At 36.5% G+C, this 15,774-nt stretch overlaps 1 protein-coding gene across 11 annotated transcripts in view; it reads left to right on the top strand.

Annotated features, from left to right (window-relative positions):
* LOC126763204 (tight junction protein ZO-1) overlaps positions 1–12,279 on the top strand; it is a 74,774-nt gene extending 62,495 nt beyond the window's left edge. For 5 of the 11 annotated variants that reach the window (XM_050480512.1, XM_050480535.1, XM_050480543.1 and 2 more), the window contains 9 exons: positions 1,342–1,575; positions 1,865–2,424; positions 2,509–2,657; positions 2,721–2,820; positions 4,023–4,230; positions 4,293–4,566; positions 4,850–4,979; positions 6,551–8,670; positions 11,548–12,279. In XM_050480512.1, the coding sequence (XP_050336469.1) occupies positions 1,342–1,575; positions 1,865–2,424; positions 2,509–2,657; positions 2,721–2,820; positions 4,023–4,230; positions 4,293–4,566; positions 4,850–4,979; positions 6,551–8,670; positions 11,548–11,771 (3,999 nt within the window). In that variant the 3' untranslated portion in view covers positions 11,772–12,279. Of the gene's footprint in view, positions 1–1,341; positions 1,576–1,864; positions 2,425–2,508; positions 2,658–2,720; positions 2,821–3,297; positions 3,555–4,022; positions 4,231–4,292; positions 4,567–4,849; positions 4,980–6,550; positions 8,671–11,547 lie in introns of those variants that run through there. The other 6 variants (XM_050480520.1, XM_050480528.1, XM_050480559.1 and 3 more) reach the window with 6 other exon arrangements.
* Positions 12,280–15,774: the final 3,495 nt, after the last annotated feature.

Genomic DNA, 15,774 nt, shown 5'->3' with positions numbered 1-15,774 from the left:
ATTACGCAGAATTTCTGCTGAATCAAATAATAACTTTGGCAGTAGCAATGAACGAATGGCATGAGATTTAATATTAATTTATTTGAATTGAAGTAATTGCACGTGTTATGAATGGTGAAAGCCACCACTTTGTTTCAAATATATGTATTTTATGATCACAAATGCGGCTCGTATTTTCCGCGTACAGTTACTTCTTTTCATCTGTATGAAATTTTTAGCTGCATACATACATATATACATACATACATATGTATGTAAGTATGTGTACATGTTTTTGAAAGCGTTAAGAATTTTCCCTACGCATGTATTCCGTTACAATGTGTGTTTGTTGATTTGTTCGTCAAATTTATAATGTATGTATGTAAATATATGTGACCTGGTCTACGGAAAGGGGGGGAGGGGGGCTTAGGTGTCAAAAAATCAATTTTCACTTTTTAGTTGATTCGGATGGAAGATGAGATGCTTTTTCACGTGATAGAATCCAAAAAGTTTTCGCACGTTAGCTCCCTTTTCGTAGACCAGGTCACATATACAAATTTGTTATTAGTTTTAAGTCCAATTTATGTTAACATATATTATAAATGCTCGTAAGTGTACCAGTTCGTAAATTTGCTTTTTGAAGACATTAAAAAATCGGTTTTCTAATATGATAAATGTATGTAAGGATATTAGATTTAATAACGCTTGTATATACTTTCGGCCGTTTTAATATATAGATACATATGTACATATGTGCAATATGTGGTATGTAGTTGAGTGAACAAAATTCTAATAATGTACTATTTATTTATTAAGCTTATATAAACGTACTTACATACACACCTTCATATATATCTATCACACTGTTGCTAACTAAGTGTTTTTATATTTCTATTTCGTTTTTCCCATCTTAATGATACTTATTGCGAAAAATGTCATCATGGTCATTTCCCTGCTTTATTAATCCCTTACTGCTGAATACATCCCAATAAATATAAAATGTACTTTACCTCTATTCCTTACTCGTATTGTCCTTCGTCCGGCTTCGGTTGACTTTAATTGATTTGATTGGACATCATTGCTCGGCTACACATACATATATACGCTAATTATATGTATATGTCATTAAATTAATTTCGTTTATCTTTGTAATGCAATGTTTTGTTTTTGTTTTATGTTTCTCTCTCAATGTTAATTGCTACTTTTTAAACATTCTTTGTTTTTTTTACGTCTTAAAATGCGACTTTTGTTTCGCCTTTTGGCAAATACAAATACTGATCAAAACCAATCATACTTCCCTTGTCTTACAATAATATCTTACAAACTTACTTACACTTCATATCCCAAATGAATTACCCTTAGCCTATTGAGTCCCTGTCCGATGATTTCCTTTTCCCCATGACCACCTCCCGTTTATCGTACGCATCGAGTCCGGAGTCCGATTTGGAATTAAGTCCAGGGCCATCGACATCATTATCCCTTGGCAATTTGCCGCAATTGGTTAAATCGAGTTCAGATCCATCAATTGCCACTAATCAGGATAACTTGGATAGGGATAGAGATACAGTTGGTGATGGACTACCACCTCCATATACGGTAAGAGGCATACATCTACACAACCATTCACATTTATACATACATTCAAACGTATATTTATTTATTTGTAATATATTTTTCTAACATTTAAAATCAGGGAAATTATTTAAGTTTGTTTGTTCGTACGTTCAATCAAATATTACCATAGATTGAAATATTACGTAAAAAATAAATACTACGTTTAGAAAAAATATTAGACTTAGCAAAATGTTTACAAAACTTTGTTCAATAGTAAAAACAGATAATGAAAGCTTCTATTCGTATTAAACTAATCTCTTACAAACCTAAGGTTCCGTACGAACATGCTGTTAATTCACCTTTAAATGTTCGACAAAACATTGAAGCCAATAAGTATGAGTCTTATGCGACACGATCAAGTAAAATTGGCACAGGCGGCGGAGTGACCGATCCTTCAACACGACCACAATCTTTGTATGGGATACATGCGCCAGATCTACCACCGCGTATCGATCGTCAATTGAAACCAGGTTTGGTAGAGATACCCCCATCTTCTAGAACGAATAGTTCGGGTGGAACGTTGGGCCGATCAGCTCAAGATCGTCTGTTTGGCAAAGCGATTGTCAATGACGAGGTGCAAGCTGAATACATCTCTCGCAATGTTAATGACTCAATCGATCGCCAACACTCTTCATTAGAGCGACAAGCACTTCTCAATGCAGCCATATCTACCCAACCAAGTATTGGCAACAAAGCCACACAGCCAAATGTCAATTCGTACGATAGTATGTCCAGTTATGATTCTTATAATGCTTCGCAATTAACTGTACAAAATTTAGGCAGACTTGGGCCGAATGCTCCCGATGATCTTAAGTCAGTACCGAATGCAAGGTAAGTATAAATAAAATATGTATTAATATTTCGCTTAGTTTGTATTTTGAAAGATATAATATGCATTACGTTTTTTCTTTTTAGCCGTCCGCTACCAGATGGCATTGGCTCTAAGGGTGTGGACTATGCCCGCACCAACCACGACCATCGAAATTTTTCAGGTCCCAATGATCTTAATCGTCAAAGTCCGGCCAGAGCTACTTACCATGAGGCCAATACAGCTAGAAATATCGGTAATTTCTAATTGACATTGTTATCTATAATATAATAAAACGAATTGTTAAAATTTTTCTCAGATTCGCGTAACGGACAATTGCATCGACCATCTAATTTGGGACTTGAGAACAGTCCACGTAAACCGGTAGTTGAAACAAAAACTGACTATGGAAAATATAGGTGAGAAAATGGAATATTCTAATAATCTGTGAATACCGCGGGTGTAGTATTAGGCCGTTATCAGATCGAGTGTATGTTTAAAACACATAATTAGCATAAAGACTTTTATAAAAAATGAGTACCCTTATTTTATATTGGACACAATATTGACAATTTTAATACATTTTATACATACTATAAATGTTGTTAATTAAATTTGGGTTCTGTTTTTCGATTCGGCAACAATTGAATGGCATTTAAAATACCCGCGGTATTACTAATTGAATGTTTACTGATTCAATAAATAACTCGTATGTTTTATTTATTTCTTTAAAAACAAACACAACTGCATGACAACAAATCAAAATCAAATATGCAACTATGCAAACTGAAATTTCTGATTGGTTAAATGTTTCTTCGCATAACATGCATTGTTTAATGTACACATGCCCGCTAAATACTTACGTATTTGTAAACATCTTCTTTGAAACGGTGAAGAAGATATCATTTACGTTTACATCCAATACATTTGCATTATCGACATCCAGCCATGGCTTGTAAACCGACAATGTTGGCTAGTAAATCAATGTTGTTCACATCTACATGTAATAACTTAGCGTCAAATTTCAATGCGAAAATCGGCTGTAATAAAATTGTAGAACGTCAAAAATATCATATTATTGAAAATATATCAATTTGCGACACACTTGTCTGAATACGAATAAAGCCGAATGTAGGAATTTCTTTTATCGATATTTTCTTTCTTTTATTCTACCATACACCGAAAAATTTGCAATTTACCCATTTGCTGTTGAACTTATTTAACGTTAATGCAATGTGAAAAGCAGATACAACTGAAGAAGTCGAGTAGAATTTCGATTGCCGATATGGTCTGATCCAAAGCCTTCAAGTCGACTTTAGCTTTATGCATTGCATGCACGCAGATAAAACTGTATCTTTTTTGCATACATACATACATATATACATACGGTATTTGTATAGATATGATTTTTAATTTGAATTTTAACAGCCATTATAATTTACCTGTGCAAAATATATTTTTTTCTTATCAGCTCATTACGTTATCTTTGTTTGTTTTCCCATGTATCTAAATATTTTATCTTTCTCATCCTCTGTTTACCCGATTTGGTTGTCACTTGTCCTTCAACTTGTCCCCATCTTAATTTTTTGATAACATCACTACGAAAAATACTTTGCAATAGCCGCAATAACTCCGTTACACAAGCTGATTACAACAAACTGCCGAAAAATCCACATTTGATTGTACCGACATCGAATATAAACAATAACGCCAGTAATGGATCATCGACAAATGGTACTGGCCCTTTTAAACCAGTTCCCCCACCCAAACCCAAAAACTATCGCCCACCAATGCAAGGAGGTAACAGCACAGGTCAGTGGGAAAGTGGGGTAAGTTGAAAAACATTTTTCTAAAATGTATGTATTTATTTAAAGAAAATATTCATTGTTAGGACTCGAGCTCTCCGCGTTCACCAAATGGATTTTTTTATTCGTCTTTGGCAGCTTCTCATCATCATTACTCCCAGCAAACACCTGGCTCACCAGGCCCTGGTAATAATAATAACAACTGCATGCAATCAACATATAGCAGCGGTGGCAATTACGTTCAACAGTCACAATATTCTGCTCCTCCAGTCAACGGATATGTTGGTAACCACCACTACAACGGCGGCAGTGGTACAGGGCCTTATATTGCTCCACATCGAGGCATGCCAGCTCCAATTGGTAAATTAACTGCTAACCAAAGCATTAGTGTATAAAAATTGGATTCAATTAATTATCTATCGTACAGTTCTGATATGGAATAACTGAATATATATGGATACATAAAATATACATATATGTATGTAGTTCAGTTGGAAATAAGTTTATTCTGCCTCCACTGAATACGCTTATATTTAAGTGGTGCATTTGTATTGAATTAAATCCATTTACTCAAGATTAATTTTATTAAAAAATAAAGTTATATTGATCGTCCTGTTAATTGTAAATGTATCTTTTGCTTAAGGAAATATTCCCTCACATACACCTGAACGAAACCCACTAGATTTGGCTGGCAGTCGAGAGCAGCGCGGATCCGCATTTGAATTATACCGCAAACCTCAAATTGGCACAACAGCGCACCATCACAACATGAGGTAATGATCGCGCATAACATACTTACATTGCTGACATATATACACATACAAATTCCCTACAAATGGAAAACGTAGATATTGCTCTGAACAAGTAATCAAATTATCAATAAGTTCATTCAAAGTTCAGCAATTTATTTATATTTTCCATAGTTATATCACTGCTTTCAAGGATGTGTGTTAACGAAAAATGTTTTTATTTTTGTTTTATTTACAAAATATAGTTGTGATTTGTTCCGGTTAATGCTAATCAAAATTTATTATGTGCAAAGCAAACCTTTCATAAATATTGCAAAAATAAAAACAATAATTTTTTACGAGATATCACCTTTATTTTGCAAAACCAAAGAAACGAAAATAAAACATTTTTCGGGATAACATTTTCACTGCATATTAAATTCTTAGAAAAGGAAAATATGCCTTGCTTAAATCCCTAAATTTACTTTTTCTTAGTATTTGTAATTAGTTAATTTCTAAATGCCTTATAAAATGAGGTTGTGGGTTATAATGCATTCACATAGTTAATAGTTTAAATCTACTTCTACTTAAGAATACGTTTACATACAAATATTAATATATGGTACAAAACTAACCCATAAATAACATTTTCGAGATCCATTTCCACCCCCTTAGATTTTCTACATATATTTGTATTTAAATAATTTTTTGGTGCAAGTTTTAAATGAAAATAACTCCGATTGGTATTGCAAAATAAAGAGTAGGAATATTTTTTACAAAAATAAAATAAACATAACCGAAGTATTCACAAAAATATATTAATACGAAAAGAATTTGAAAATAATTAAATAAGAAAAAAAAAGCACACATACAAATTCAGGGCATTAAACCGTAAAAATCAGTTAATAGAGTATGTAATTGGTATTTTTTGAGACTTTGGAGATTTGTAATACGATAAGGGCAATAATAAAATCACATTTCACATTTAAAAACAAGAAACAAGGATTACCACCTCTGCTATCAATCTCTACTTTCTTCCTGTAATCTACCTACTTTATCTTTCTTTTATATAATACATTTTGTGTATCCACTTTTTTGTCACTGTACTCATTACACATAAGCAGATATACTCGTACATTGCTCTTGTAGTTATATCTAATTAGTATTTCCTTACATCATGGCGCAGATTTGCAATACGATTAGTCCATTGAATAGCAAATGCTCAAAGTTAAAAGTGAGAGTTAGTTTTGTAAAAACCTCTTGCCCCAATCCAAAGTCCAAAAAAGTACAACAAGAAGTTATCAATCTATCATGATCAATTAAAATTTTAAGAAAAGTAATTTCATTCTTAATTAATCGCATTTGAATAAGTTCATTACGATTAAATTTTATATGTCGTTTTTCAGTAGAACCAAGTAAAAACTATACACATTCTTATACACTGAATTGAGACAAACTAAATGAAAAAGAAACCTCCCAGAATTAATTTTCTCGTCAAACCAGGTTTTAACATATTATAGAACATTTTTATTTGCGTGTATGTATGAAGCCGGTCAGAAAGCCCTTTTCTCTTGAATTCATTTCTCAATTTTCGATTCACTCAATAACATCTTTAGCGAAATGGAGCCATATGAAGAAAGATTTGAGGGTTGTTATGCGATGTCACCACCTCCCCCGCCACCAGGTCATCCATGTTCACGTTCAATCTCCAGTTACCCAGGTCAAATAGCTGCACCACAACCGTCTCCAAATCATAATGCTGATTATTACACTTATCAAATGCCTAAAAAGTCTTACCTAGAAAATATAATGCCTCCACCTTTGCCACCGCACAAAACGAAGAAGAAATCAGTATTGAAAAGTCCTTTGGTGGCTATTAAAAATGCTTTTATTAAAACAACAAAGCCTCTAAGGCGTATGAACAGTATGGTTGAACCAGAACGAAGGCCGAAGTCATTGATTAAACGACAGCATTCAATGCTTGAACATGGTATGCAAAGACCCTACTACCCAGATGAATACCCCACATATCCAGCTGGATTTGAGGATCGATATTTCCATGGATCGCAGAGAAGTGGGATGGCTTCCCATAACATGATGCCAAGAGAAAAATATTATAGACAACGATATGACGGTCATTACCAGCATGACTTAATAAATAGTACATATCAAAATTTAGAAAGTGAAGATATATATGGAAATATTGGTACGGTTCCTCGAAAATATAGAGGCTCGACAGAAGAGTATACAATTTCCGAACATGAAGATTTATATGCAAATAGAGCTTTTATTGATTTGGAACGCCGACAGGCTGAGGCAATAGCGGCTGCTAATCGAAACGGTCGGAAAATAATACGACGGCATAGTACCACGACAGCCGACCACATTGGTCGTAAAATACCAGTTTTTGATTCTTCCATTGGGTCAGGCTATAATCAGGGCGTATATAAAAGTAAAATGGATGCTTTTAATCCACAAAATCACCGTAGAGCTCCAAATTCAGAACTTATGACACGCAGACATTTTTATAGTTCGACCGTGAACGAAATGGTGGAACCAACTTATCAATACCACAAGGATCTGCCACGCGATGTTCGACGAAATCCACCGAATGAATTTAAAAAAGAGATTCAGGGAGGGAATAGGGAGCAAGGTTGCAGTTCACATAGTAGTAGTCAATCAGAGCGTGATGACAAATCCGAACGTGAATCAATTTACCAAAGTAAACGTGAAGTCAAAGACAGTGCTTTAAAAACACGTGCTCAGTTAAGGGATCAAATTTACCAAACGCGTCGGGAAGCATTAGATAGCATGGCTGAACCAATATATGTTTCCAGAAAAAAGGAGACTGTTCGTCCAGAGCCTATATATGAAACTAAGGAAGAAAGTATTTTGCATTCACGTGAAAATGAGACTGATGAGAAGAAAGAAGAGTATACTGATTGTGCGATTTCTGAAGGAAATCAAATGAACGAAGCCTTAAGTCGATCAGACCTTCAGAAATCCTCAGACACAATAATCGAAAATACAGTAGCACAATCGCCCGATTATCCAGAAACTAAAGCCCCTCTTGTTCAAAGTGAGGATATAGATGATGATTTAGATGGCACAGATAAGGACGAGGCAACATTGTGCAAACTTCCCAGCAACGAATTAAAAGAAAGCGATGCAGTAATGCAAACATCAAGTAACGAGTCTCGTGACCTCTTAGACGAAGTATTTCCTTTAGTTGTAGAGGGGCCACCAATAAAAGCTGTAGAGTCACCACAACCAACTAAATGTATAAACACTCGTCCACCACGTGTACCATTTCATATTTCAAATATTTTAAAACGCACAGGACCTCCACCTAACGCAGCTATGGCAGACAGCCGTACATCTCTAGAAACACAATACACATCACAAGCAAGTTTACCTGTAGGCCCACCAAAAGCAAGTAGTACACCTTATACGAGTAACATATCGTTACCGATAGCTGGACCTATACCTACAACAGCTCCGCCTATTGCAGCTACATCATCTACAGATGCATTTCCATCCATCCCATGTGAGCCCAGCACCACACGTGGAATCTTTGATTCGAGTGGAGGAACGCTAGCGGACGCTGTTTGGAATGTTTCTCTCCAGATACCACCGGGCGCCATCCAAACTGGCGTGAGACAAGAAATATATTTCACAGTTAGTGATCCAAGGTTGGGAGAAGCCGTTGGTGGACCCCCACTGGATATGGAAAACGGTTTGTTTCATCACATACATACATAAATGAATACAATTCTTTTTAGGTGTAATAGAAATAACAAAAATTCACTGTACGTTTGCGACACGACCTATTTTATTTACTGCTTCTTGTATAACTCTCTCGCACAATTTCGCATTACTACACTTTACTGCATGCAGCTGGTAATAGATACAAATATGCATGTGTATTATACTCATTTAATTATTAATAAAAATAATACCAGAAAATTATGTAAATATACACTGACAATAGCAATTAAAAACAAGTAAGGAAGGGCTAAGTTCGGGTGCAAGCGAAAATTTTAACTCTTGCAACCTACAATAATCAAAGCCAAGAAAATAATTTAAGGTGTAAAACTAATCATATAGAGTAAAGTCGGTTGGATGTTCGATATTAGTTATATAAGGGCTAGGCCAAGTTTTCTCTCAAATGCATCTACATATTTTGTGCACAAAGATACACTGTTATGAGTAAAGCACACACTTTTATTTTCATTGGGATAACTCACAGACTGTTCGACATATGCGGTACAAAGTCACCCCGAAATTCGAAAATCTTAATAATGGGTTGTCAAAAAAGTCTTGCGGTATTTTCATTGAATTTTTTTTTATTGAAATTGAAATGAATTTTTGATGACTCATGCCCAGCTCTTGACCGATGCTACGGCTGCTACTATGCCGGTCTCTTTCGACCAATTCAGCGATTTTATCGCAATTTTCGACGACAGGCCTTCCGGAGCGTGGGGCATCTTCGACCACCTCTACACCAGAACGAAAACGTTGAAACCATTGTTGTGCGGTGGAAATGGAAACTGTATCGGGTCCATAAACTGCACAAATTTTATTGGCGGCTGAGATGTATTTTTGCCTTTATCGTAGTAGTACTGTAAAATATTCCGCATTTTCTCTTTATTTTGCTCCATGTTTGCGACGCTATAACTCACGAACGACTTAAAAGAAACAACAATCAATCAAACACGTGTTAGCGCGTGAAATGAGCTAGAACTACGCGCTTTCAGCGCCACCTAGCGAAAATACCGCAAGACTTTTTTGACAACCTAAGTCGATTCAACCCATTTTTGACATGCAGTCATACCATTATAAGAGAAGGATTATCCCTTAATTTCAGTTATATGTATATATCAAAATTTACCGAGATTTTCGATCAAAAATCAACTATAGTTACCGGGGTCTGAATATTCGGTACCTAGGGGCTTGAATAGTTTTTTGGATTTAAACAATTTTTGGTCATAAGATGACGCACACTAAAGTCATTATTCGTGCAAAGTTCTATCCCGTTATATTAATTACATCTAGATTTGTGTACTAGAAACTGAACGAATCAAGCGGAGTTAAAATTGCTGAGAAGTAGGCGTGGTTTTGGTCCGCTTTCCTCCATTTTAACAATGTGATATAAGAATGTAAGAAGAATGTCACATACTAAATTTTGTTGAAATCGATTTTCACCAATAAGTGGGCGGTGCCACGGCCATTATCCAATTCTCACAACGGCTCCTATAAAGCTTTCCAGTAGTTTTTAACAGCACTGTTATATGAGAAGTGATCGGGGTTATCCTCCAATTTCATCCAGCACTATCGGTAGAAGTTCTTATAAGATTTGTACGCAGCAAATTTGGTTCTTGTAGCTTAAGAGGGGTGCCAAGCCCACTTTTTCAAAAAAAATTTACCACAGATGCCCCTTGCTACTGCGATCCAATGTGTCAATATTACAGCTTTATAGGCTTTGGGGCTTAGTTACGGCTCTTTATATGTTTTCGGTTAATGGCAATTTGTGGCACTGGTCCAATTACGCCCATCTACAAACTCGTAATTTTTTTTGTACCAAAGGAACCCACATAAAATTTCATCGAGATACATATCTCAATTTTTACTCAAGTTACAGCTTGCACGGACGGACAGACAAACAGACTGTCACTTTCAACTTTTCTTTACATCCTGATCTATTTTATACATATATACATATAACGCTATATCTATCTCGCTTAATTTTAGGTGATACTAACCGTTAGGTGAACGAAACTATAATACTCTGTATAATTACACTAAATTTGCGAAAAAACAAATGCATGTCAACACTATTTCTTTCGTAGATGGCAATTTTGAAACAGAATAACATTATTTATAATAAAATATTTAATATTTAGTTATTAATTTGAAACGTATGCTACGGAATTAATTGAATTCCGCAAACGAAAATTCCCATCCAATCAACCGCAGCCTTTGAATTTGGCACCGTAACTCTTGTTGTTTTCCTTTTTGTATTGCTATGTGTATAATAGTGGTATTGTAGTAACGTCCATAAAAAACAAATTATATTTGTAAGCAGATACACATACGAATATTTGTCGACATGGAACTATAATCAGGACAGAATTAATTTTGAAAAGAACTAGCACAAAACGATATTGTAAATTATTTGATTCAGTTCAGTAGAAATTAAATCTTTTCGCACACGTTTTGTGAAATTGCTTCCAATTCTTGTGTTCGGTTTGGAAATATCGGCAAAGAATGGCCTTTCAATTAAAAATTTCGTTTAGAGAATCAGATAATTAATTTTTTATGATCTGTACTAATCTATGTATTTTCACATAGGGACACGATAATTGCAGATTTCTTATTTCTAATTAATGTTATGCCATTAGCATTGGTTTTTAGTGTTAGCCAATTAATATGTACCTACATACATATGTACTTCGTACGTCTTTGAAGTTGTTAATCGAAAGCATATGTCTGTATGTAAAATTTTTTTAGCACACTGTATATAAATCAAAGCTTTAATAATACAAACTGTCAAAAATAAATAGTACGCATATGTATATCATCAATCTGACTTAAATTTAATATTTATTCGTAGGTGAAACAATGTTATCTCCCTTAGTAATGTGTGGTCCACAAGGGCTCGAATTTCTTGTGCCAGTAACACTTAACATTCCACATTGTGCGGGCAGAACAGCATCATTGGGATTGGCGTTGAAAGCGACCGACAGCGAGAAAAACTTACATACGGAGTGGGACAATATCGACTTACCAAGCAACGCAGCTGCTCATACAGTCTCAGTGAAAGTGGATCATTTCTAGAATATCAAATTTTGTATTTAGTTTAAGACGTAAATATCGTATTTATTTATAAGAGTCATTCTATCGAAATTTCTCCACCAATTATCAGTATCCGCAAATATTTAGTAATTAAAGAAAACAGAGTGTATTTGTAAATAACAAAATATTTTTACACAGACAATATTACATCCATATGTTTGCAATATGCTGAAAAGTGCAAAAATATTTGTGCCTTTAATTAGGTATTTTAACACAAAATATGTTAGGACCCAAAATGTGTATAGTTGTTAGAATGATTTCATTAATATAAAGGTTAATACTTGTATGTCAATAATAAGAATATGACAGGATCGTAGACAATTTTAAGGTTCTCTTCATAAGCATAAACTAATTGGAAAGTATTGTATGCTAAATACATACATATGTATGTATATAATAAGTCTTCAAAAATATCATTAATATGCGCATTTTTACATACTAATTTAACGGTTTACTTATTTTGAAAATAAATACTAAACTTCTTATACAATTTTTTTTCACGATAAAAGTCGTTGGAAGGAGCTTGAATCTTTTCAAAAACCATTTCCATTACTGCGACGAATTTTATTTAGAGAAATGTTGAGAAATAGTTTTCGAAACTAATGCTATGTGTAATAATATCAGTATTATGTAAGGCGGTATACAGGTGTCCGAGGCCGTTGGTAATCTTTCATTGGAGGGGGCTTTTTACGTGGCGGGTCCCAAACCCAGCTCACAACCCTATGTAGGGGATGTTTCGCCTTCTCACTTTAGCTCGCCTTCGAACGGATGTTCTTATGCTATCCAGAGGATACTTGGTCAAAGACCGCAAGTTGTGAGTTGCTTGAGCCATGTGTAAAAGAATCGTTTCTGACCACCCCCAAGTGAATGGCGATCAGAGAACTTTCCTCACTTGTGTGAACTTCTACACATGACTCCATCCTCCAATCGAAAAGCCACCAACCATATCGATAATTTTATAATAGACAGAAGACACGTCTCCAGTGTTCTAGACGTGCGTACGCTCCGAGGTCTTAACATCGACTCGGACCACTATCTTGTTACAGCAAAGATTCGCACTCGCCTCTGTGCAGCAAAAAACGCACGTCAACAAACACAAGGAAGGTTCGACGTCGAGAAGCTGCAATCACAACAGACAGCCGAACGATTTACTATTCGGCTTGCACTCCTGCCCTCTGAGAGCACTCGTCAACAACTCGGTATAAGGGAACTGTGGGACGGCATTTCAAATTCCTTACGTACAGCTGCAACCGAAACCATTGGTTTTCGGAAAGAGCAAAAGAGCAACTGGTACGACGAGGAGTGCCGTGTCGCGTACGATCGACCACAACACGTGCGGGATGGGATAGATACCAAGCGTTGAAGAGGTAAGCGAGACGCATTTGCAGACAGAAAAAGAAAGAGGCCGAAATGCGTGAAGCATACTCTTGTAGAACCCCCAAAGGTGATCTAGTCACCGATGCCCAGAGCATACTTAAATTATGGAGGGAACACTTCTCCAGCCTGCTGAATGGCAGTGAAAGAACAACGCCAGGAGAAGGCGAACCCGATTCCCCAATCGATGACGATGGAGCAGATGTTCCGTTGCCCGAACATGAAGAAGTTCGAATAGCAATTGCCCGCCTCAAGAACAACAAAGCGGCAGTGGCCGACGGATTGCCGGCCGAGCTATTCAAACACGGCGGCGAAGAACTGATAAGGAGCATGCATCAGCTTCTTTGAAAAATATGGTCGGACGAAAGCATGCCCAACGATTGGAATTTAAGTGTGCTATGCCCAATCCATAAGAAAGGTGACCCCACAATCTGCGCCAACTACCGTGGGATTAGTCTCCTCAACATCGCATATAAGGTTCTATCGAGCGTATTGTGTGAAAGATTAAAGCCCACCGTCAACAAACTGATTGCACCTTATCAGTGTGGCTTCAGACCTGGAAAATCAACAACCGACCAGATATTCACCATGCGCCATATCTTGGAAAAGACCCGTGAAAGAAGAATCGACACACACCACCTCTTCGTCGATTTCAAAGCTGCTTTCGACAGCACGAAAAGGAGCTGCCTTTATGCCGCGATGTCTGAGTTTGGTATCCCCGCAAAACTAATACGGCTGTGTAAACTGTCGTTGAGTAACACGAAAAGCTCCGTCAGGATCGGGAAGGACCTCTCCGAGCCGTTCGATACCAAACGAGGTTTCAGACAAGGTGACTCCCTATCGTGCGACTTCTTCAACCTGCTTCTGGAGAAAATAGTTCGAACCGCAGAACTTAATCGAGCAGGTACAATCTTTTATAAGAGTGTACAGCTGCTGGCGTATGCCGATGATATTGATATCATCGGCCTCAACACCCGCGGCGTTAGTTCTGCTTTCTCCAGACTGGACAAGGAAGCACAGAAAATGGATCTGGCAGTGAACGAAGGCAAAACGAAATATCTCCTGTCATCAAACAAACAGTCCTCGCACTCGCGACTTGGCTCTCACGTCACTGTTGACAGTCATAACTTTGAAGTTGTAGATAATTTCGTCTATTTAGGAACCAGTAATAACACCACCAACAATGTCAGCCTGGAAATCCAACGCAGGATTGCTCTTGCCAACAGGTGCTACTTTGGACTGAGTAGGCAATTGAAAAGTAAATTTCTCTCTCGACGAACAAAAGCCAAACTCTATAAGTCGCTCATAATTCCCGTCCTGCTATATGGTGCAGAGGCTTGGACGATGACAGCAACCGATGAGTCGACGTTACGAGTTTTCGAGAGAAAAGTTCTGCGAAAGATTTATGGTCCTTTGCGCATTGGCCACGGCGAATATCGCATTCGATGGAACGATGAGCTGTACGAGATATATGACGACATGGATGAAAACACTCCAGCTCTGAAAGTATTCGACGCAGTACCCGCCGGGGGAAGCAGAGGAAGAGGAAGACCTCCACTCCGTTGGAAGGACCAAATGGAGAAGGACCGCTTGGAATATCCAATTGGCGCCACGTAGCGAAAAAAAGAACCGACTGGCGCGCTGTGGTTAACTCGGCTATAATCGCGTAAGCGGTGTCTACGCCAATTAAGAAGAAGAAGTATATAGGTGTCGTTCTACTAGCTCTGGTTACTATCAGGGGTGTTGTGGAATCCAAGACAGAATTGCTTAGTTGTCAGAATTGCAAACCAATTCTGATTTTCAATGGCAATGACAAAACTTGCAAATGAATATATTTGGAAGCAATCCTATTAAAGTTTTTAATGAGTTCCGAATTAAAGAAAGATTTTAAGAGACAACATTTATCGAATGAATATAGACGCATTTGGGTGTTAAGTTACGTTTAATACGTTTTGTAAATCTTCTTTAAGGGGGGAATTTTTTTTTTGCTTAAATCTCTTTAAAAATTATCTAAGAATATGCCCCCAATGTTATAGATGGGAATTTGAAATATTGTCGAAGCTAGAAGGGAAATAGTGACCGAGCACTGGTAGATATGTATATACATATGTATGTATGTATATGAGCGCTTGGGCAGAAAGTGAAAACTTTGACGCGCGATTTCTCGGTTTTCATTCTCACGATTTTTCTTAATTGGCGGACAGGATAGAAAAAACTAAACGTATGGAATTGGGGCAAAGTTTATTATCTTTGGCATTAAATTATCTTCTATTTAAACAAAAAAAGCTAAGAAAAGTTAACTTTAAACATACATATGTAAAATTTTTTTGGTCAAAAATCATTTGTTTCTTCAAATTTTAAAATTTTTTAGAATTTTACACTTATTTTTTGAAATTTTCCTAGTTTAACTTGGACAAAGCTATTAACAAATATGAATCTCTTTGAATTTTTTGTTTCCGATAGAAATTGCGACCTGCATACTGCCCGCCGTCCGACAAATGCACATGCGAGATGCATTGGACAATTGCTCCCCTAAATTGCCCTGGAGACGATCAAATAATTGCGTCAAACACTTTAAGTGTGTTGGTGTCGTCGCTACTTCTGCTACACA

The sequence above is a fragment of the Bactrocera neohumeralis genome, chromosome 2 (assembly GCF_024586455.1).
Source record: "Bactrocera neohumeralis isolate Rockhampton chromosome 2, APGP_CSIRO_Bneo_wtdbg2-racon-allhic-juicebox.fasta_v2, whole genome shotgun sequence".
Classification (NCBI taxonomy): domain Eukaryota; kingdom Metazoa; phylum Arthropoda; class Insecta; order Diptera; family Tephritidae; genus Bactrocera; species Bactrocera neohumeralis.
The sequence above is the reverse complement of the archived record's forward strand: the minus strand, read 5'-3'. Positions and strand labels throughout refer to the sequence as shown.